At 42.8% G+C, this 20982-nt stretch overlaps 5 protein-coding genes across 7 annotated transcripts; 1 reads left to right on the top strand and 4 right to left on the bottom strand.

Annotated features, from left to right (window-relative positions):
• Positions 1 to 125: 125 nt before the first annotated feature.
• On the top strand, positions 126 to 2925 carry LOC116208647 (NADPH-dependent aldo-keto reductase, chloroplastic-like). Of its 3 annotated transcripts, none has more exons than XM_031542182.1 (8): positions 126 to 358; positions 472 to 771; positions 946 to 996; positions 1080 to 1156; positions 1260 to 1347; positions 1513 to 1788; positions 2115 to 2360; positions 2454 to 2925. In XM_031542182.1, the coding sequence occupies exons 2-8, from the start codon at positions 640 to 642 to the stop codon at positions 2538 to 2540; spliced, it is 957 nt and encodes a 318-aa protein (XP_031398042.1). In that variant the 5' UTR covers positions 126 to 358; positions 472 to 639; the 3' UTR covers positions 2541 to 2925. The 3 variants fall into 3 exon arrangements, with proteins under 3 accessions (XP_031398042.1, XP_031398041.1, XP_031398040.1); XM_031542181.1 differs by having other exon boundaries at positions 126 to 370; XM_031542180.1 differs by having other exon boundaries at positions 126 to 771.
• Positions 2926 to 3072: 147 nt separating this feature from the next.
• LOC116208649 (glycine, alanine and asparagine-rich protein-like) lies at positions 3073 to 4429 on the bottom strand. Its single transcript, XM_031542186.1, has 2 exons — positions 4283 to 4429; positions 3073 to 4098 (listed from the first exon to the last, which is right to left on the bottom strand). Exons 1-2 carry the CDS (start codon positions 4317 to 4319, stop codon positions 3755 to 3757), a joined length of 381 nt encoding a protein of 126 aa, XP_031398046.1. The 5' UTR covers positions 4320 to 4429; the 3' UTR covers positions 3073 to 3754.
• A 1809-nt stretch (positions 4430 to 6238) lies between these two features.
• Positions 6239 to 6583, bottom strand: LOC116208935 (homeobox protein Hox-B3-like). The gene has a single exon (XM_031542511.1). It carries the CDS (start codon positions 6581 to 6583, stop codon positions 6239 to 6241), a length of 345 nt encoding a protein of 114 aa, XP_031398371.1.
• Positions 6584 to 11060: 4477 nt separating this feature from the next.
• On the bottom strand, positions 11061 to 13628 carry LOC116208934 (alanine and glycine-rich protein-like). Its single transcript, XM_031542510.1, has 2 exons — positions 13285 to 13628; positions 11061 to 11376 (listed from the first exon to the last, which is right to left on the bottom strand). The coding sequence occupies exons 1-2, from the start codon at positions 13626 to 13628 to the stop codon at positions 11061 to 11063; spliced, it is 660 nt and encodes a 219-aa protein (XP_031398370.1).
• A 1131-nt stretch (positions 13629 to 14759) lies between these two features.
• LOC116208933 (alanine and glycine-rich protein-like) lies at positions 14760 to 15170 on the bottom strand. Its single transcript, XM_031542509.1, has one exon. It carries the CDS (start codon positions 15168 to 15170, stop codon positions 14760 to 14762), a length of 411 nt encoding a protein of 136 aa, XP_031398369.1.
• Positions 15171 to 20982: the final 5812 nt, after the last annotated feature.

Here is a 20982-nt window from a genome sequence, read left to right as displayed (position 1 = left end):
CTTAACCCGGAAAAAGGAGAATGAAGAGATACATATACGGAAGCCGAAGTGAACGGTCGAAAGTCTGCTGACAGCAGCATGGCGGAAAAATGTGGTAAATTGGAGTCATAGAGTGATGGGGTCGACTCAAATGATGAACCACAACATGAAGAGTGGAATTCATACGCATATATTTCATCAAAAAGAACGCATACACACGCAATTCTACTTAATCTAGTTGCATTCGGTACGAAAGACTGTAACAAAAGGGAGTGGAATCATCATGTAAAGGGATCGACTTGCTAATCGATTCCGCTGCATTAGATGTAACCGATTCCGAATGCCATGCCCAGTCATATGTGAAATGAATTATCCACGCGTACGTTGATAGGTAGTTTAGTAAATGGGAAATGATCTACCTTTGTCGCCGTTATCCATTGAGCATTGTTTTTGTTAATACATGGAAATCTTTTTGTGGGGTTCTTCCGGCAGGACCGGGTCACCCAGAGACCGTCACTGCAACCGAAGCGGCTCCTTTATCTCCATCTTCATCTTCCTCCATTCCCGTCTGTCTTAGCAATACAATTCATCAGACATATCCTTAGATCTCTCTCTGCCTGCCTCTCTGCGTGTTGAGTTGTCGGACCAACCAAGAAGAAGATGAAGAGAGCGAACGGTAACGGACATTTCTGCTTCGAGCTCAACACTGGGGCTCTGATGCCGGCGGTCGGCCTCGGAACTTGGAAAGCGCCGCCGGGCGTCGTCGGTGAAGCCGTCGTCGCTGCCGTTAAGGTTTCTCCTGTCCTGTCTTTCTCTCGTGTTTGCAGTCGTTGTTAATTACGATTTGCCCCTTGTGACCCCTTTAAGAATGGATCATGTAATTCGACTTGTCTCATTTTGACCCCTGAAGTTTTTTAAACCGTCTCATTTTGGCCCGATTGGCTCTGGAAATCATGCTTCTTGCAGGCAGGGTATCGTCACATCGACTGTGCCCGGGTCTACGATAACGAGAAAGAGGTAGAATCTCCTTGTACTAATCTCGAATGCTCCGTCCCTGTATCCGCCTTTACTCCTTTGATCATTTTCGTGTGCCTAAATAGGTAGGAGTGGCATTGAAGCAGCTATTCTCCGATGGAGTAGTGAAGCGCAGTGACTTGTTCATCACGTCAAAGCTATGGTAATCGTTCGGTAACTTTGAAGTCTTGAACTTTAATAAGTTTCTGGTATAGAGAGCTCCTTGGTTTGAAAGCTTAATTCCAATGAAATCGATCGACTCGCAGGTGCAGCGATCATGCTCCTGAAGATGTTCCAAAGGCTCTCAGCATGAGTTTAGAAGACTTGCAGCTCGATTATGTCGATTTATATCTCGTAATCTCTTCTTCCTTTAGGCTTGAGCTTTATACTGATAAATCATTCAACATAGAGAGTAATATGAAGAACGCGAATTGTGGAGTTGTATTTATTTTAAAGCAAAGTAAATCAAAGCTGATGTTGAATTTGAATTATTTGGAACTGGATCTTTGTCTTCATCAGATGCATTGGCCATTCCGAACGAAGCCAGGAAGTCGAGGGTTTGCTCCAGAAGTCATGGCTCCTCTGTGCCTCCCAGAGACATGGGTTGCCATGGAAGGGTTATATGCTTCTGGTCGGGCCCGTGCGATCGGTGTGAGCAATTTCTCGACCAGAAAGCTAGGAAATTTGCTCTCACACACGAAGATCCCACCTGCCGTTAATCAAGTAGAATGCCACCCCGTGTGGCAGCAACCTAGCCTTCACCGTCTGTGCCAATCCACTGGAGTTCATCTCTCAGTAATCCTCTTGACGTAGTACATGCGTGATGTATTAGAATTCCATGTTCTGCAAGCTTAAGCTTATTCATCAGTTGGTCATGTTTCCTTAAGACACTTCCACGTGGTATTAGAGCTTTGCTTTTGAGTCTCCATGCGCCGCTTGGTCATGTGTCTCTTATCAATGCCACATGTTTTATTTACGAGCTTAAGATTTTAGGTCGTTTAATAATAATCTTTTAAAATTTTTCCTGCATAATGCTTTGGAAAAATTTTATCGAACTTCACTGGTGTTATGAGTAGTATTTGGTGTAATCTCTATATCTCGGGTCTTTTGTTATTTTGCAGGCCTACTCGCCACTAGGATCGCCTGGGTCATGGGTCAAGGGTGAGACACTCAAGGAACCGGTCTTGATTGAGATTGCCGAGAAGCTCAACAAATCCCCTGCCCAAATTGCTCTACGCTGGGGGCTTCAGTCTGGTCACAGTGTCCTCCCAAAGAGCGTCAATGTGTCCCGGATCAAAGAAAACTTTGATGTGTTCGACTGGAGCATTCCTGCAGAGCTGTTTGAAAAGTTCTCGACCATACAACAGGTACATCCATATAAACCTTCCTAAGTGATTACTTGGTGATTTTCTGTCAGGCAATCTTCTTAGTAGCTATAGCTTGGCGATTGTGTGGTGCAGGCTAGGCTTCTCCGGGGCGATTTTGCAGTTCATGAAACATGCAGTCCATACAAAAGCCTCGATGAACTGTGGGATGGTGAAATATGAGAAGGTGTGACACACTACTCTTCGAGTCTATCATCACACGATAGATTAATAAAGGAAATTGCGCATGGGCTGGCGAATGCTCCTGGTATATGAGTTTGAAGACTGTTGCTTATTGAGAATGATCACCGATATCGAACTATTAGTTGGAAAGTTTATCTTCCTTTGATAAGACCTTAAAGTCACCACAAACAATGGCTTTAAAGATGACTCTCTGCACCAACCAAAAACTTTATAGTGATCAACTCGGAACAGTGCTAGCTTTCATAGGATTCTTTAAGCTGTGTCTGCTAATCTCAGGAGGTTAAACTCGGTGAAGTACCGAGTTCTTTCTGATTTTGTTAGTCAAACTACACAAGAAGAAGAAGAGGGACAGAAATTGCAGTGCCTTGATTATCATCTAACTCGACAGAAAACACTGGAAACACTAACCTTTACATCCCTTATATGAGAATAATGAACCGTGGGTCCAGAAAAGTTCAGATTACTCATTCAATTTACAGCGTAGCTTGAATGATCAGATCACTTATCCCGAACACGAACTAGGTTCATATAACTGGAAATCCCAGGCTAAAACACTACTATAAGATGAATCACTGAGCCTTTCCTGATTTTCGCAGCTCAGGTCGGCTAATCTCTGGAAGTTAACTCCATGAACTACCAGCTTTTTTTAAAATTTTTTGTTGATTTTCTTCTTAGTCCAACAACACAACAAGGAGTAGAGTATAACACAAAACCAATGAGGTGTAGCTCAGTTGGAAACGCGCTTATGTTCCAAGCACTATGTAGGGAGGAGACTTGGGAGCAAATAAGGGAGGAAGGTCCCCCTATTTGTTGTTGAACCCGTTTGCGGTAATAGTACTTCGACTATAGACTTGTGGCTGGATAGTGTTCCTCTAATACTTCATTGGGGTTGCGATGACGAGCCCAGACCCTCGAGTCTTGGTGTAGCTATGGCTCAAATCGGACATTTCGCGGTGGGGTTCAGGCTCATATGGTTACGCCTGTGGGGGTTGCTACACTGGTGGCCACCCGACCCCTAAAAAAAAAGAAAAAAAGAAAAAAAAGAAGAGTATAACACAAATAGCAGCGCCTTAAATCTCGCCAAAATGAAAACACTGGAATCAGGAAAGCTTTACATCCATTCCATCAAAACAAAATGAAGTTCGACAAGATTTTACGAAAAGCCAGATAACTGAATTCGTCCAGTCCCCTCCTCAGCCACCGCCACCTCTGCAACCGCCACCTCCGCAACCGCCACCGCCACTGCCGCCACCGCCGCCATCGCCGCCACCACAATCACCACCACCACCACCATCACCTCCTCCTCCTCCACCACCGCCACCACCACCATCGCCTCCACTACCACCACAACAGCAGCTAAATGTGACGCTGCTGCTGTGATGGTCATCAGCAAGAGCGGTCGCTATCTCAACGACAGCTTCTCCCATATTGCCTAGGACTTCCATGTTGCCATCTTTGGTGCCTCTCCGAGAATCCGAAGAAGCTTGTAAAGCTCTAGCCGCAGCATCATCATTTGGCTTTCCAATCTTGTGGCAAACTAAGTTCACATAGAGGAGAATTATGAGTAAAAGTCCAAGGCCGCCAAAGCATAAGAGCGCAATCTCATATCCATCCATCTTTGGTTCAAACAAAGGGAAAGGAATGAACCAAAAGTGTGACTTGCAGCATTGGTTTCACTATACCTGCAGGCCATATATATATATAAGAAGTCGATCACTTACATGAGCAGGCATACATTGATAACATACTTTTCGACATGTGTCCGTTAACTCATCTCGGCTGACCCATTCTTTAACCATGCAGGGAATGCATCCACAGGTTAGTTTTGGATTAGTTTGGCCGAGGGAAATTGATGGTGGTCGGTTGTGTTAACGGGTTGTTTTACCCATTCCGTAAAAAATTCGCTGATGCTTCATCGTGTAAAAACAAATGAGGTCAAAATGATTCAAAAGTCTAATTTTACGCGTCTACGATTATAAGACGAAACCATCCCAGGAAACTTCCAAGTGCTATCTTCATGATAATGACAGCTTTGTTCCTTTGGGGGATATATATCCTATGACTTTTTCATTCTAATGCAGCGAAACCTTATCAATTATATATTTATGAAGACCAATTTTAATATAGCAGTAAGCAGAAAATTGGGGAAAATAAGGATAAGGATATTTCCCTCCTGAGAAAAAAAAAAGAAAAGATATTTCCCTCCCATGATTGTGACAGTGTTAAAGTATGATCGGAAAATTATTCCTCGGGAAATATTCTAGGATCTTGTCATTTTAGAATGGAGCAAGGTGTGTTGATTATAAATCGACGAAGACATCCATAGCAGTGAGCCGAAACAAGGAAGTGGCTAGGAATTTACAGAACCGCATGAGTTCACTACTTTCCCCAGTACTGTAGCTTCCATCATTTAGTATACTATTGGAGCTTTCAGCCCCCCAGTCTAACAAACAGTTAAAAGGGACAGTCCATTCCGGAAGTCGGCCTTGAAGTCATTTGTCCGTCGACTGGACTCAATAACATATTCTATGATGTCTAAACGTTCCGGGGGAGACAATCACCAGCAGCCAGGAGCCGATACGAACTTGTCTGTTTTAGATAGGGACTGTCACAAACTTGTCTGTTTTATAAAAGTCCTTATTCTTTTTCCTCTCTCTCAGGGATGAAATTCAATCCTCCTTGTAGGAGACGCGTTTACGATGATGATATGGAAATTCGACCCTCATAATGTTATGGGAGTTCCATCTCATGTGTTTGATAGGATAGCCAATTAATCCTTCTTCCTTAATTGGAGAGTATCCGTAATTGTCGAGTCTCTTTGACTTGTTGAACTATCAAAGCGAAAAATCGGAAGTTATCCTATGACCCTGCCATTCATGCGTAAGCTGAAACGAGGAGATTCCTCAGCAGTTTACTGGAAAAAAAATTAATGGACCGTCGGTCCAGAAAAGTTCAGATCACTCATTCAATTTACAGCGTAGCTCGACCAATCAGATCACTTGTCCCGAACACGAACTAGGTTCATATAACCGGAAATCCCAAGCTAAAACACTACTATAAGAGGAATCACCGAGCCTTTCCTGATTTTCGAAGCTCAGGTCGGCTAATCTCTGGAAGTTAACTCCGTGAACTACCAGCTTTTTTTTTTTTTTCCTTTCCTTAGTCCAACAACACAACAAGGAGCAGAGGATAACATAAAACCAATAAGGCGTAGCTCAGTTGGTAACGCGCTTATGTTCTAAGCACTAGGTAGGGAGGAGACTTGGGAGCAAATAAGGGGGTAAGGTTCCCTATTTGTTGTCAAACCTGTTTGCGGTAGTAGTACCCGACTATAAACTTATGGTTGGGTGGTGTTCCTCTGATACCTCATTGGGGTTGAGATGATGAGCCCAGACCCTCGGGTCCTAATATAGCTATGGCTCAAATCGAACATTTCGCGGTGGGGTTCGGGCTCGTATGTTTATGCCCTGCGGGAGTTGCTATACTGGTGGCCACCCAACCCCTTTAACTCAATGAAAAAAAGAAGAAGAAGGAGAATAACACAAATAGCAGCGCCTTAAATATCGCCAAACTTAACACTGGAATCATGAAAGCTTTACATCCATTACATCAAAACAAAATGAAGTTCGAGAAGATTTTACAAAAAGCCAGATAATTGAATTCGTCCAGTCCCCTTCTCAGCCACCGCCGCCACCACCAGCCCCACCACCACCACCACCACAACCACCGCCACCACCATCACCTCCACTACCACCACAACAGCCAAATGTGACGCTGCTGCCGTGATGGTCATCAGCAAGAGTGGTGGCTATCTCAATGACAGCTTCTCCCATCTCGCCTAGGACCTCCATGTTGCCATCTTTGGTGCCTTTCCGAGAATCCGAAGAAGCTTGTAAAGCTCTAGACGCAGCAGCATCATTTGGCTTTCCAGTCTTGTGGCAAACTAAGTTCACAAAGATGAAAATTACGAGTAAAAGTACAACGCTGCCAAGGGATAAGAGCGCAATCCCAGCTCCATCCATCTTTGTTTCAAACAAAAGGAAAGGAATGAACGAAAAGTGTAACTTGCAGCAATACGTTGATAACATAGTTTTCGTCATGTATCCGTTGACTCATCTCGGCTGACCCGTTCTTTAACCATGCAGTGTATGCATCCACAGGTTAGTTTTGGATTAGTTTGGGCGGGAGTGCAAATTGATGGTGGTCGGTTGTGTTAACGGGTCGTTTTACCCATTCCGTACATAAATTCGTTGATGCTTCATCATGTAATAACAAATGAGGTCAAAATTATTGAAAAGTCTAAATTTACGCGTATACGATTATAAGACGAAACCATCCCGGGAAATTTTCCAAGTGCCATCTTCATGATAATGACAGCTTGGTTCCTTTGGGGGACATATATATATATATGTATATATTTCCTTTGACTTTTTCATCTAATGCAGCAAAACCTTATCAATTATATATTTATGAAGACCAATTTTAATATAGCAGTAAGCAGAAAATTGGGGAAAGAAGGATAAGGATATTTCCCTCCTGAGAATTTATCCAAAAAATATATATATATATATATATTCCCCTCCCATGATTGTGACAGAGTTAAAGGATTATTAGTGATAATGTGTAGTCAGAAATCGGGAATTATAATCCCACATGGAAAAAATGAAAGAATAATTATGAGTTTATATGAGGTTTGGGTACCAATACTTATCGATTTGAACTTTTACGTGAATATGGAAAGCTCGAGCTGATTAGTGTTGATACCTAAGCTTCATATAAACTTATGATTATTCTTTCAGTTTTTCCATATGGGATTATAATTCCCAACAATCGGAAAATTATTCCTTGAGAAATATTCTAGGATCTTGTCATTTTGGAATGGAGCAAGGTGTGTTGATTATAAATTGACGAAGACATTCGATAGCAGTGAGCCGAAACAAGGAAGTGGCTAGGAATTTACAGAACCGCATGAGTTCACTACTTTCCCCGGTACTATAGCTTCCATCATTTAGTATACTATTGGAGCTTTCAGCCATCCAGTCTAACAAACAGTTAAAAGCGACAATCCATTCCGGAAGTCGGCCTTGAAGTCACATTTTACTCTTTGTAGTTGTATTAATGAGTAGTTAGTATTAGCAGTATTTTTTACTAGTAAAACTGAACAGACTATTATTATTTGAGATCACGATTTCAAGATTTAACTTTGCTGATCAGTGTCCAATGTGTAGCAATTACCATTAAGTCACCATCTAATATTTTCATAGCCACTTTTTCTGATCATCGGTGTTGGGTGTCTTTGCCCCTGTCTTTCTACAGCATATTCACTTCTGGAAATGCTTATTGGGATTCTTAGTGCAGGACTAGCTGAACATTCTTTTTCGAGTCTCCATATTCTGAACAAGAATAACAATAAAGCCGGAATAGATGTGCAGTCCTCTGGTTCCATGTTTGGCTAGTGACTGCCATGTCCCGTCTTTAAAGGACCCTAGAGGCGTCAGCCCAGGGGAGACGCCCCCGATGATCACATCAGTTCGGAGCTAAATGGCACCAAATGCAGCCTCTTTCACTCAAAGGACATATGGAAGGCCCACTTCATTTTCTGAGTCAATAATAGAAAAATTTGTCCATCTCGATGAACCAAAAGTAAATATTTAAAATCAACGATCTATGCATTCGTCGAAAAATGATTACATCATAGATATTTCACAACGCTCGAATGAAGGAAAAGATCAGCTCATTAATCCCTGCCACAACCGCCACCGCCACCGCCACCGCCGCCGCCGCCGCCATCGCCATCTCCGCCACCACAGCAACAACCTACTGTGCTGCTCTCGGTGGCTCTGGGAACATCATTTATAATAGTGGCCATCTCAACTACGACTTCTCCAGGATTGACCATAACCTCCATGTCACCATCTTTGGTCCCTTTATGGGGATCTGAAGAAGCCGCAACAGCAGCAGCATCATTAGCCTCTTCTATTGTCCCGGCCAAGCAATTGTATATGGCGACTCCAACAAAAAATAGTACTGGTACCATACCGATGATTATGGAGGCAATCCCAGTCCCATCCATCTCTGTCTTCCCAAATGAGTAACAGTTTTAAAACTATACTGTGACTTTGGAGGATTAACTCATAGGCTACTGCCCTTTATATAATAAGGCATTTGCCCTGTTATAATCTGGATTGATGTGTCTAAGGATGTGAGACATGTTTGACTCTCTTGACCTTTCTTTTTAGCCAATATGCCGATGACTTTGACTATGACATGCTCGCATCTTCCTCCAGGTGTAGGGCTGAGATCGACAGAGTAGTTTCATGTAAACTAAAACATATATGACAAATTATGTTCTAAAACAAATACGCAGAATATGAAGTTTGAGATTTTCTTATGTCTTCTTTTCACACGGAAGGTCTTCTTCCATACTAGGATCAAGCGTGTCCTTGACGATAATGAGGACAAAATTCGAGGGGTATTCTCAGTTCGACCCTGTGATGGTGACAGGATCGTGATGAGATCCGTTGTCCTCGAGGAAACTATCATGGTCACACAAACAGTGGCTTCAAACACGGGTATCTGCACGAACCGAAAACTTTCTAGCAATCAATTCTGAACAGCTTCAGTAGAGCTCACAGTGCGAGCTTCCATAAGATTCTTTAAGCTCAGGAAGTTAACTTGGTGAAGTACTGAGGAGCTTCTTTTTTTTTTTCCCCTGATTTTTTTACTCAAACTACACAAGAAGAAGGGTCACAGAAATGGCGGTGCCTAGATTATCATCTAACTCGACAGAAAACACTGGAATTACGAACCTTTACATCTATTACATCAGAAAAAATTGATACTTGACAAGATATTACCAAAAGCCAGCCAACCAGATTGGTCCACTGTCCACCTCAGCTGCCACAACCACCACCATATCCTCCGCCACAACCACCACCACATCCACATCCACCACCACAGCCACCACCGTCGCAGTCCCCACCACCACAACAGCAGCCTACTGTGGTGCCGCTGCTGTGACGGTCATCAGCATTAGCGGTGGCTATCTCAGTGGCAACTTCTCCTCTGACCATGTCCTCAGTGTTGCCATCTTTGGTGCCTCTCTGAGGATTTGAAGAATCTCCATCACCAGCGGCATCATTTGCCCGATCTCCAGTCCCTAAGCAAACTAAGTTCACGAATATGAAAATCCCGAGCAGAAAAACGACCCCACCAATAGATATGAGTGCAATCACAGCTCCATCCATCTATCCCTCCAACAAAAGGGGTGAACCAGAACTCAAACTAGGGATTATTGGTTCTCTCATACATGGCCGTTTATAAGGATGACACTACATGTTAATTTTTGTGTCTTTATCATGTGTCTGTTGACTTGACTCGATCGACAAATTCTATCAACCAAATGTTCCTTAATTGGGGGGTATCCTATGACCTTGTCAGTAAGGCATAAGCTGAAACAAGGAGATTCCTTTGCAGTTTACAGGAACTAATAATGAACCGTGGGTCCAGAAAAGTTCAGACTACTCATTAAATTTCCAGCCTCCAATCAAACACCTAACTGGACGTCATATTTTTCTGTACTGCGCAGGGCTCGACAAACAATGTTCCTTTCGCTCTGTAGCTGTATTAGCCGCTAAGCTGTGTCAATTACAATTGCTTCTGTAAGGATTTTCTGACTGAGATTTTGCTCAATAGTTGCTTGTTTTACTGGCACCGGTATCTTCTACTAATGATGAGAGAGCTTTGTGCGGTGTGTTGCAGAATTCAATTGGAAATCCGATACATAAATCAGTTTGTTTGGGTTACTCCGAGTGAACTTTCCACTTATGTTCTCATAGAAATACTCTTTAATCTCGCTCTGCTATGTCTCATGGCTTTAACCCCAGAATGCCCAGCCTGAGGTGAACTATGCGAGAATGGGATTCTTCCCAGAATTTCCTAGTCAAAGTACAGGGCAAAGAATGACACTAATTGTAGTGCCTTCAACATCAATCAATGCTACACTACTTCCGGAATGATCACCAACCTGCACATCCATACATTGAACGATAATGATCATCGGAAGTTTTTACAATGAGGGGCGACTGGTTCGAGGATTGTTGTATTAGGAGAGAAATTTAGATTGCATGGAAAATTGACCCGTTTAGCATTGTTGCAAGGAATGTAGCTCAACCAATCAGATCAGCCATTCCAAACACCAACTAAGTTCATCATAACTGAAAATCCCAAGCTAAAACACTACTATAAGAAGTACCGAGCCTTTCCTGATTCTTGAAGCTTGGGTACGCTAATCTCTGGAATTTTACTCCGCGAAGTACCAAATCTTTCCCAATTTCCTTAGTCCAAGAACACAGTAAACACAAATAGCAGGGCCTTAAATATCACCTAACCAAATAGAAACACTGGAATCACGAACCTTTACATCCATTAAATAAAATAAACTGATGTTTGACAAGATTTTACAAAAAGAAAGCCGATCAGAGTGGTTCAGTCCCCACCTCAGCCACCACCGCCACCGCCACAACCGCCGCCGCCGCCGCCGCCACCAACACCACCACAACCACCACCACCACAACCACCACCACCACAACGCCCGCCAGGACCCCCACAACCACCGCCGCCCCCGACCCCGCCTCCACCACCACAACAGCAGCCAACTGTGATACTGCTGCCATGACGGTCTTCAGCAGAGATGGCGGCTATCTCAACTATTGCTTCTCCCAGTTTGCCCATGACCTCCATGTTGCCATCTTTGGTTCCTCCACTAGGATCCGAAGAAGCTCCGGCCGCAGCAGCATCATTTGCCTCTCCAGTCCTGTAGAAAACCAAGTTCACAAAGATCAAAATTCCTAGTAAAGATACGACGGCACCAATGGATAAGAGGGCGATTCCAGTTCCATCCATCTCTCTCCCACAAAAAGACTGAATCAAAATTTTAACTTGGAGTGTTGGTTTATCTATACTTGGCCACTTTATATATAAGAAGTTAATCAATAATTGGGCCGGCAAGTATATGTTGATAACATGATCTTTGTCATGTATCGGTAGAGTTGACACGGTTGACCCATTCTTTAAACATATGTTTCCATGGAATACCTCCACGTAATAGCCGGAGATTCGCTGTCTGTCCTATTGTCATCTAAGGATGCTTAACGTAAACCAAATGGATGAGGACAAGAATAATGAAAATCCTTACACTATGATTGGGAGTTGGAATAGGAGGGAGAGGAAGGAGAGGATTTGGAGGGAAAGTGTTTCCCTTTGTTTGGGAGATCTGTAGGCCAACCGGAAGGGCAACAGAATACCCCTTTCTCTAGTGCTCTTACCACCTTTCATAATCATGCCAACAGGGCCACAGAGTGACCGAGCTACGCCGATTTAGTTGCTTACGTTCAAGCATGAAAAATGCAAGCATACATCTGTTGATAATACTTGTTTTCGGGTCATATATGTATGTAGGCTCCAGTGACTCTTCTTTTGACCAAAAGTCCCCAAGGGATGCTTTGGATAATTCAATCGGAATAAATCAGTAAAACAAGGATAAGGATACTTCCCTCCAAATGCAGGGCCTGAGAGTGATGTACTAACTCTGCTTATGATGACAACAAAGCAACTGCATCTTCAGAATGTTCCAAGCGCCAACACATGATAATGACAAGATGATCAGATATTCCTTTGAGACTATTCTAGGATCTTGTCATGGAGTAAGGTTCATTGATTTTAAAATTGATGAAGACATTCGATAGCAATATCCAAGCTGAGGCAAGAATGCTATACTTTGCAATTCACAAAATATGCGTGAATTCAATAATTTCCCCAGTTCGATTGTTGTTTCCAGCAACTCTAAAACTATGAGAGGTTTCACCCATCTAATCCAACAGTAATTAATTGTGAAACTTTCTGTACTGTGCGGGCTCGACTTGGAATTACATTCTGCACTCTAGTTGCATTAATCTTTCAGGGTAGTTTGTTTTGTTGGCGTCCTCTATAAGTAAAACTGAACTTCTGGAGTGTTATCATTTGGGATCGTGATCAAATTCCATTTCAAGAGTCCACCTTTGCTGGTCGGTTTCCATGCTAAGTCACCATCTAATATATAGCCATTAGTTTGCTGATCAACAGTGCATGTGCTCCCTGCCCCTCTCTTTCTGCAGCATATTCAGGAAATGCCTATGAGGCTCATTACTGGCCCAATCACTTGTTTTGTCTGTCTATATCCTGAAGAGGAATACAACAATATAACCAGATTACGTGTTGTGCAGCCCTCTGACTCGACACATTCGGTCGGCTAGTGACTGTCATATCCTGGCTTGCAAGGATCCTAGAGGCGTCAGCCTAGGAGAGGTCTCTGACGATCGCATCCGTTCATGGCTAAAGTGCAGCAGATGCGGCCTCTTTTGCTCGAAGGACATAATAGTTGATTTCACACACGAAAAGAGTAATTCAAATGGCGATATGTCGAACAAGATGAACCAAAAGTAAACTCAAATCACTAATCTACGCATTCGTTGAAAAATGATCACAACAGAAGATTGCAAAATGAATGAATGATGAAAAAGATCAGTGCATTAATCCCCGCCGCAACCACTACCACAGCCAGCGTTGCTATCTCCACCACCACAGCAACAGCCAACATACTATTATGGCGCATTTCGCTCTTGCAACATCATTGATAGCAGTGGCCATCTCAACTACGACTTAATTAACTGGGATTGACCATAACCTCCAAGCACCACCTTTGGACCCTTCACAGGGATCCAAAGAAGCCACAGCAGCAGCAGCAGCATCTTCAGCATCTTCTGTCCTGACCAAGCAATCGCATATGACAATTCTGATAAAAAGTAGTGCCATACAGAAGATTATGAGGGCAAGCCCAGTGCCATCCATTTCCTTTGATCTCCCTCTCTGTCTCTCTGTGCATTGAGTTGTGGGACCAGCCAAGAAGAAGATGAAGGGGCCAATGGAAATGGACATTTCAGCTTCGAGTTCAACACTGGGGCTCTGCTGTCGGCGGTCAGCATTAGCACTTAGAAAGAGCCGTGGCGGCGTAGTTGGTGAAACCGTCATCGCAGCCATTAAGATTCTCCCGTCTCATCTTTCATTCTTGCATTTGCGGTTGTTACTAATTACGATCTGCCCCCTGTGATCCCAAAAAGATGTACCATATAATTTGACTTGTCTCACTTTCGCGACATCTGCTGTTACCCCGATCATTTTCCTGACGAACAATTAGTTTATGATTTTTCTTGTGCCTAAGCAGGTAGGAGTGGCATTGAAGCAGCTTTTATTCGATGGAGTAGTGAACTGCAGTGAAATGTTCATGATGTAGAAGCTATGGTACTTGTTCAGTAATTTTGAAGTCTGGAACTTGGGTATGGAGAGCTCCTTTGTTTGAAGGCTCATTTCCACTGAAATCGAGTCTGGCAGGTGCAGTGATCAAGCATGCTCCTGAGATGTTCCAAAGGCTCTCAGCAGGAGCTTAATTGGAGCTTGACTATGTTGATTTTTTATCTCGTAACCTTTTCTTCCTTTAAGCTTCAGCTATATGCTGATAAATCTTCAACATAGAGAGTAATGTGAAGAACGAGAGTGGTGGACTTGTATTTATTCTTCAGTGAGTAAAGCAAATTTGACGTTGCATTTGAATTATTTGGAACTGAATTTTTTTTCTTCATCAGATGCATTGGCCATTTCGAACAAAGCTGGGAAGTCGAGGATTTGCTCCTGAAATGCTCCTCTGTGCCTTCCAGGGACTTGGGTCTCCATGGAAAGTTATATGCTTCTGGTAGGGCCCCTGCAATCGGTGTGAGCAATTTCTCGACCAGAGAGCTAGAAATTGGCTCTCACACGCAAAGGTCGGACCTGCCATAAATAAAAAATGCCACCCCATGCGGCAACAACCGATTACGTACAGGGCGATGGAGCATTGCAATTCAGTTTATATTATGCATACCAAACGCCCTCTGAAATTACTATTACGATTACGGGTCTATATCCAAACAAAGTAATCGGAAAGTACATACTTAATAGTTCAACAACACAAAAAGGAGAAGAGTACGTAACATAAATAGCAGTGCCGTACAATATCATCAAATCGTATTAGAAAAACTGGAATCATGAAAATTTACAAAATTACATTCATTACATCAAAACAAACTGTCGACGTTCGCCAAGATTTTTCCTAAAAACCAGCCGGCCTCAGACGACACCACCGCCACCTCTGCAACCACCGCCGCCACCACCGCCGCCGCCACCACCATCGCCGCCAACGCCGCTACCACCGTCACCACCACAACCGCCACCGCCACCATCGTCACCACCACAACCGCCACCGCAGCAGCAGCCAACTGCGATGCCGCTGCTGTCGCGATGGTAATCACTAATAGCCTCGGCTAATTCAGTGGCTGCTTCTGCGGCTTCTTTCAGTTTACCCAGGACCTCCATGTTGCCATCTTTGATGGCTCTCCTAGGATCCAGGGAAGATCCGGGGGCGGCGGCAGCATCATTTGCCTCTCCAGTCCTGCAGAAAACCAAGTTCACAAAGATGAAAATTCCAAGCAAAATTACAACGCTGTCAAGTGATAAGAGGGCGATTCCAGCTCCACCCATCTTTGTCTCAAACAAAATTAGGAATCAATGAAAATTAAGTTTAACTCGGAGCATTGGTTTCGCTATATGTGCAGGCCGCCGTTTATAAGAAGTGAATCACGTACGCAAGCAGGTCTATGATGATAACGAACATAGTCTCTGTTTGTCATGTGTTCAATTGACTTATCTCGGTGGGCCCGACCCATTCTATACATAGCTCCTGGATGAGTTTTCGTGATGGCGTCCATGAGCATTGATGATTAATTAAGGTTATCATGAAGGGTCACACAGACACTTGCAATCCTGGATGTAATTCGATGATGAAGATACAGTGGGCAGCAACTTGCCCACTTGCGCCATTGCATGATTGATTTCCTAGCAAATAAAATGATATCGAAAAAAACCTTCTTATTAAGAGCTTGGGTCTTCTATAAATTGGGTTCCTTCACACACCGGGCCAGGATACCTCCATCATAGTGAAGCTCGCCGAAGAGAGTAACATAGAATAAACGTTTATAGAGGATACCATCAAGACTCCCCAAGAAATGTATTATTCAGTGACAGAAGTCCTTTTTATATTAACAGGCATATGGTAGGAGATTCACTATCCGGACCTGTTGACAAGGACACTTCATGTAGACCATAAAGGACAAAATTACTGAAATCCAATCATACGCGTTTGGGACCATCCTAGGAATGTTCCAACTGCCACATTCATGATAATGACAGGATGCCAATCCTTGATATTCCTTTGGAGGAAATCCCGTAACCCTTTTCATTTTAAAAGGTAGCGAAACCTTATCAATTATACTAGGCAATCCCTACTCACGCTTTGCTGTGCGTCCAAACATTTTGCATCGATATTTCTAATTAGAAGCCATGATAGCAATAATAAGTAGCTAATTTTAAGTGGACGAATTATACTTTCACTATAGAGGTTCGGTACTCATTAAAAGTTGTATTGTGGTTATGGGCAAGTCAACACATAAGTATGAATTTTTCTGAATCAATAATAGGATGTCGTACCTTGCGTTTCACTTCAAAAAGAGAACTCTCGCTGGAGCTCTCGCCTCTTCCCTTCTACTCTGTTTCCTCTCTCTGTCAGTGTTTCTCTTCCTCTGCTTCTATTTTGGTAGAAGAATACAGCCCAAAATCAAAACCCAGATGAAGCAAAAGGAATTAAAGAGACGGTGGGAAGCTTCAAGAAGAAAATAATTAAAAATCAAATACAAATAAGGTATCATGGGCTGAAGAAGAATGTTGGAGGCCTTCTGGGCTTGGCCTCAGTCCATACTAACTCCAGCCGATGGACTTCTTCGTGGGGGACTCCTCGGAGTACTTGGTACTTGGCGCCATTCCCCGCCGGAATGTTGCCGGAGAAGCCTCGGAGCCATCAAGGCAGTGAGAACTGGGCGAAGCCGGAGAAGTCCGGTTTAAAGAGGCCCTGCTTCACGATGGGGAAGATGATGGTGACGATGTCGTTTGATAGGGAAGGGGAGAGGAGTGACGACGTTGTTCGCTGGGGGAGGAGAGAGGAGTGACGGCGTCATTTTCGGTTTTTTTTTTTAAGCTATGACATTATTTTCGGCTTAAGGGGAGGACAAAAACGACGTCGTTCGTGAAGAAGATAAACGTTAATGGGGGGCATTAACCTACTAAATGCCATATAAGCGTCAATGTCATTTTTTCATAACGGCAGTTACGGAAATTTGACGGTGGGATCAAAATGTTATGGATAATGATCTTTGGAGGATTAAATTGTTAGACAAAATCTTTCATGTAATAATTTGTTAGTTTTCTCATCTATATATATATACGTATATACATACACGCTATATACATGTGAATGTATATGAAAATGCCTGGTTTCACAGATGTCTATATTCTGAACAAGAATAACAATAAAGCCGGAATAGATGTACAGTCCTCTGACTCCATGTTCGGCTAGTGACTCCCACTCCTGTCTTTCAATAAGGACCTTGAGCAGTGATGGACCGAGGGGGTTGAGGAGGGCAGTCACCCCGTAAAATTTTCTCATCCTAAGGAAATTTATATATAGTTCTTCGAATTTTGATGAATTCCTTATACACGCTCCCCTAACTCGAAAAAATTATCTCACCATTGACTCCCTTAAGGATCTCGTCCCCCCTTAAGTCAAATCCTGGGTCCGTCCCACGCATAAGCCCAGTGAGACGCCTCTGACGATAACATCAGTTTGGAGCTAAAGGGCACCAAATGCAGCCTCTTTCACTCGAAGGACATATGGAAGGCCTGCTTCATTTCCCGAGTCAATAAAAGAAAAATGTGTCCGTCTTGATGAACCAAAACTAAACATCCAAAATCAATGATCTATGCATACGTCAAAAAATGATACATCAGAGAGATTACACAATGCCCGAATGAAGGAAAAGGTAAGTTCATTAATCCCCGCCACAACGTATGAACCAAAAGTTTCCATGGAATGCCTCCACATATTAGCAGGACATTCATGTCCTGTTCTGTTGTCGTCCCTGGACAAGGATGCTTCATGTAAACCAAACGGATCGAGGACAAGAATATTAAAAAATGCTTGGGTTTCTCTCTCTCTCTGGGGGCATGAAAGTCCTTGACACTCGAATAGTAGACGCGTTTACGATTATTATACCGAACCATCAGAGGAATATTTTTCCAAGCGCCATCCTCATGATAATGACAGGATTGCAATCCTTGTTCCTTTGGGAATATTCTGTGACCTTTTCATTTAATTATAAAATGCAGCTAAACTTGATCGATTACCTATTGATAAAGACCAATTATAATATAGCAGTGAGCTGGAAGGAGGAGATCAGTGTGCTGTTTACTGGAACTAACATATTCTGGGTCCAGATACCAACACCTAAAATTCATTTTTTCGCTCTCCTTACTGGTACAGATTTCCCGCGTGAGATTCTGAAAGTCCATAGTATGTTTTATTGGTATTGGTATCTTTTACTAGCTAGAATAAACTTTCGGATCATGGTACAGATTTCAACTGGAAAGTTTTTTTGTTTTCACAACCACCACTACCATCTCCTCCACCGCACAGCAGCATGACCTTGATTCCATCACGACCTTGATTGATGCTCCGGTTAGAAATGGGTCATCTACTGATCCTGAGCCTTCTCAATCTAATGGGATCTGTAGCCTTGTTCCTTAGACATTGCCTTGGTGTCGGATCTGTAGCCATTTGGAAGGCTACAGAATACACTGTTCTCTAGTGCTCTCAGCCTCTCACCAGCTTTTGATCATGCCAACAGGGCGACCAAGCTATGCCGATTTGGTTGCTTATGTGCGAGCATAAAAACACAAAGCATACATCTGTTATATATGCGGGCTCCAGTGACTCTTCTTTTGACCAAAAGTCCCCAAGGACAGTTTGAAGATTCAACCTGAATAAATAAGGGAAATAAGGATAAGGATATACTTCCCTCTAAAAGCAGGCACTGACAACAAAGAAAATGCATCCTCGGAATGTTCCAAGCGCCTACCCATGATAATGACAGGGTGATCATATATTCCTTTGGGAATATTCTAGGATCTTGTCATGGAGTAAGGTTTATTGGTTTAAAATCAATGATAGAAATAAGCTGAGGGAAGAAGGCTGCTTTGCAATTCATAAAACTGCATAAATTCAATACTTTCCGAGTTCAATTGTGGTTTCCAGCAATTCTAGAACTATGAGAGTGTTCAGCTATCCAGTCCATCAGATAATTACTTGTGACAGTTTCCATACTGTTTGGGCTTGACATGGAATCACATTCTGCACTCTAGTTGCATTAATCTGTGACAAATAGTTTGTTTTTTTTCGGTTACAATAGGAGGCTCATCGCCTAATACAAGAAAATGGAAAGGAAATCTAAATAAATGGGCACGGGTAGTCCCACTGATGAGAATTGAACTTAGAACCTCTAAGTTATCAGGCGAGGGTGTTAGCCACTGCACTACACCCTCTTTCTCGACAAATAGTTTGTTTTGTTGGTGCCTTCTATCAATGGAACTGAACTTTTGGAATGTATCATTTCAGATCATGATCAAATTTCCATCTAAGAGTTTAGATTTGCTGGTCAGTGTCCAACGTGTAGCAGTAACCACAAAGTCATAATCGAATGTGTAGCCATTAATTTTCTGATCAACAGTGGAAATGCTTATGAGGATCATTACAGGACCGATAATTTGTTTCATGCGTCTATATCCTGAAGAGGAAAAATAAAACCAGATTACATGTTCTGCAGGACCCTAGAGGCGTCAGCCTAGGAGCAGATATCTCCGACGATCACACCAGTTCGTGGCTAAAGGGCATCAGATGCAGCCTCTTTTGCTCGAAGGGCATATTAGTTGATTTCACAAACGAAAAGAGTAATACAAATGGAAATATGTCCAACTGGATGAATCAAAAATAAACATCGAATCACTAATCAATGCATTCGTTGAAAAGCGATTACAAAATGCTCGAATGGAGGAAAGACTGAGTTCTTTAATCCCCTCCGCAACCACCACCACAGCCACCACCATCGCCATCTCCACCACCACAGCAACAGCCTACCGTGACACTGTCGTTGGCTCTGGCAACATCATTAATAGCACTGGCCATCTCAACTACAACTTCTCCTGGATTGGCCATAACCTTCATGTCACCATCTTTGGTCCCTTTATGAGGATCCGAAGAAGCCGCAGCAGCAGTAGCATCGTCAGCCTCTTCTGTCCCGACCAGGAAATTGCATATGACAATTCCGATAAAAAGTAGTATCATACCAACGATTATGAGGGCAATCCCAGTCCCATCCATCTCTCTCTTCCCAATTGTAAGAGTTTCAGAGCAGCACTGTCCCTTGGATGATTAATTCCATAGGCCAATGCCTTTTTATAGTTAGTGTCTTGTTAAGCAAGAAGGCATGTTCTTGTTGATTGAAGTGTCTTAGGATGTAGGATACATGTTTGAGTCAATTGACCCCTTTTTTAACCCAATGTTCCAAAGACTTTCACTAGGACAAGGATGCATCTTCCTCCAGGTGGAGGATTTGAGATTTTTTTTTTGGGCCACCAGCAGAGTTTGAGATTGACAGAGTATTTTCATGTAAACCAAAACATACATGACAAAATAAGTTCTAGAACAGAGAAGCACAATATGAAATTTCCTATGTCTTCTTTTTGCATGAACAGTTTTGTTCTGTACCAGGAATCGAGCCTGTCCTTGACGATAATAAGGAAAAAAAATTCCAGGAATATTCTTAGTTCCACCCTGTGATGGTGACAGGATCATGATCAGATCCGTTGGTTTCTTTTGGTTTCTAATGAACTGATTATAATAAGGAAAACGTTAAAGATAGATTCACAACATAAGCTGAGACACGGAATCGGAGATAACTCAGCAGTTAACCAGATTACTGTACTTGTGGGCAAACTTTCATTTATTAATTGAACATCAACACTTGCCTAATCAAGGACAGTATGGGTTGTTTTGCTCGGCCCCATTAAATGGAGTTTCGAAATGTAAGCAGAATGCTCGAATTCCACTTGAGAACTATGATTGGACTACTCCTAGGAAACCAAGAAAGTGTAAATACACAAGAAACAGGGTTTGCACCACGATACACATTTTCTCTGGAAGTATTACGTTTTGCTGTGAGCTAAGTCGGGCAATACTTAAGAGGATTGTTACCATTCCAGGACACAAATTTGACACTAGACATATGTCCATCCGTCTGCATCCCGAAGAGGATCATAACAGTAAATCCGGAGTTCATGTTGCCCAGGCCTCTAATCCCGTGAGCCGGCTGTGACTTACTTACCCTGGCACGTCCTGAATAGCAAGGAC

The sequence above is a fragment of the Punica granatum genome, chromosome 5 (genome assembly GCF_007655135.1).
Source record: "Punica granatum isolate Tunisia-2019 chromosome 5, ASM765513v2, whole genome shotgun sequence".
Taxonomy (NCBI): Eukaryota; Viridiplantae; Streptophyta; class Magnoliopsida; order Myrtales; family Lythraceae; genus Punica; species Punica granatum.
This window is presented reverse-complemented; position numbering and strand designations above follow the sequence as displayed.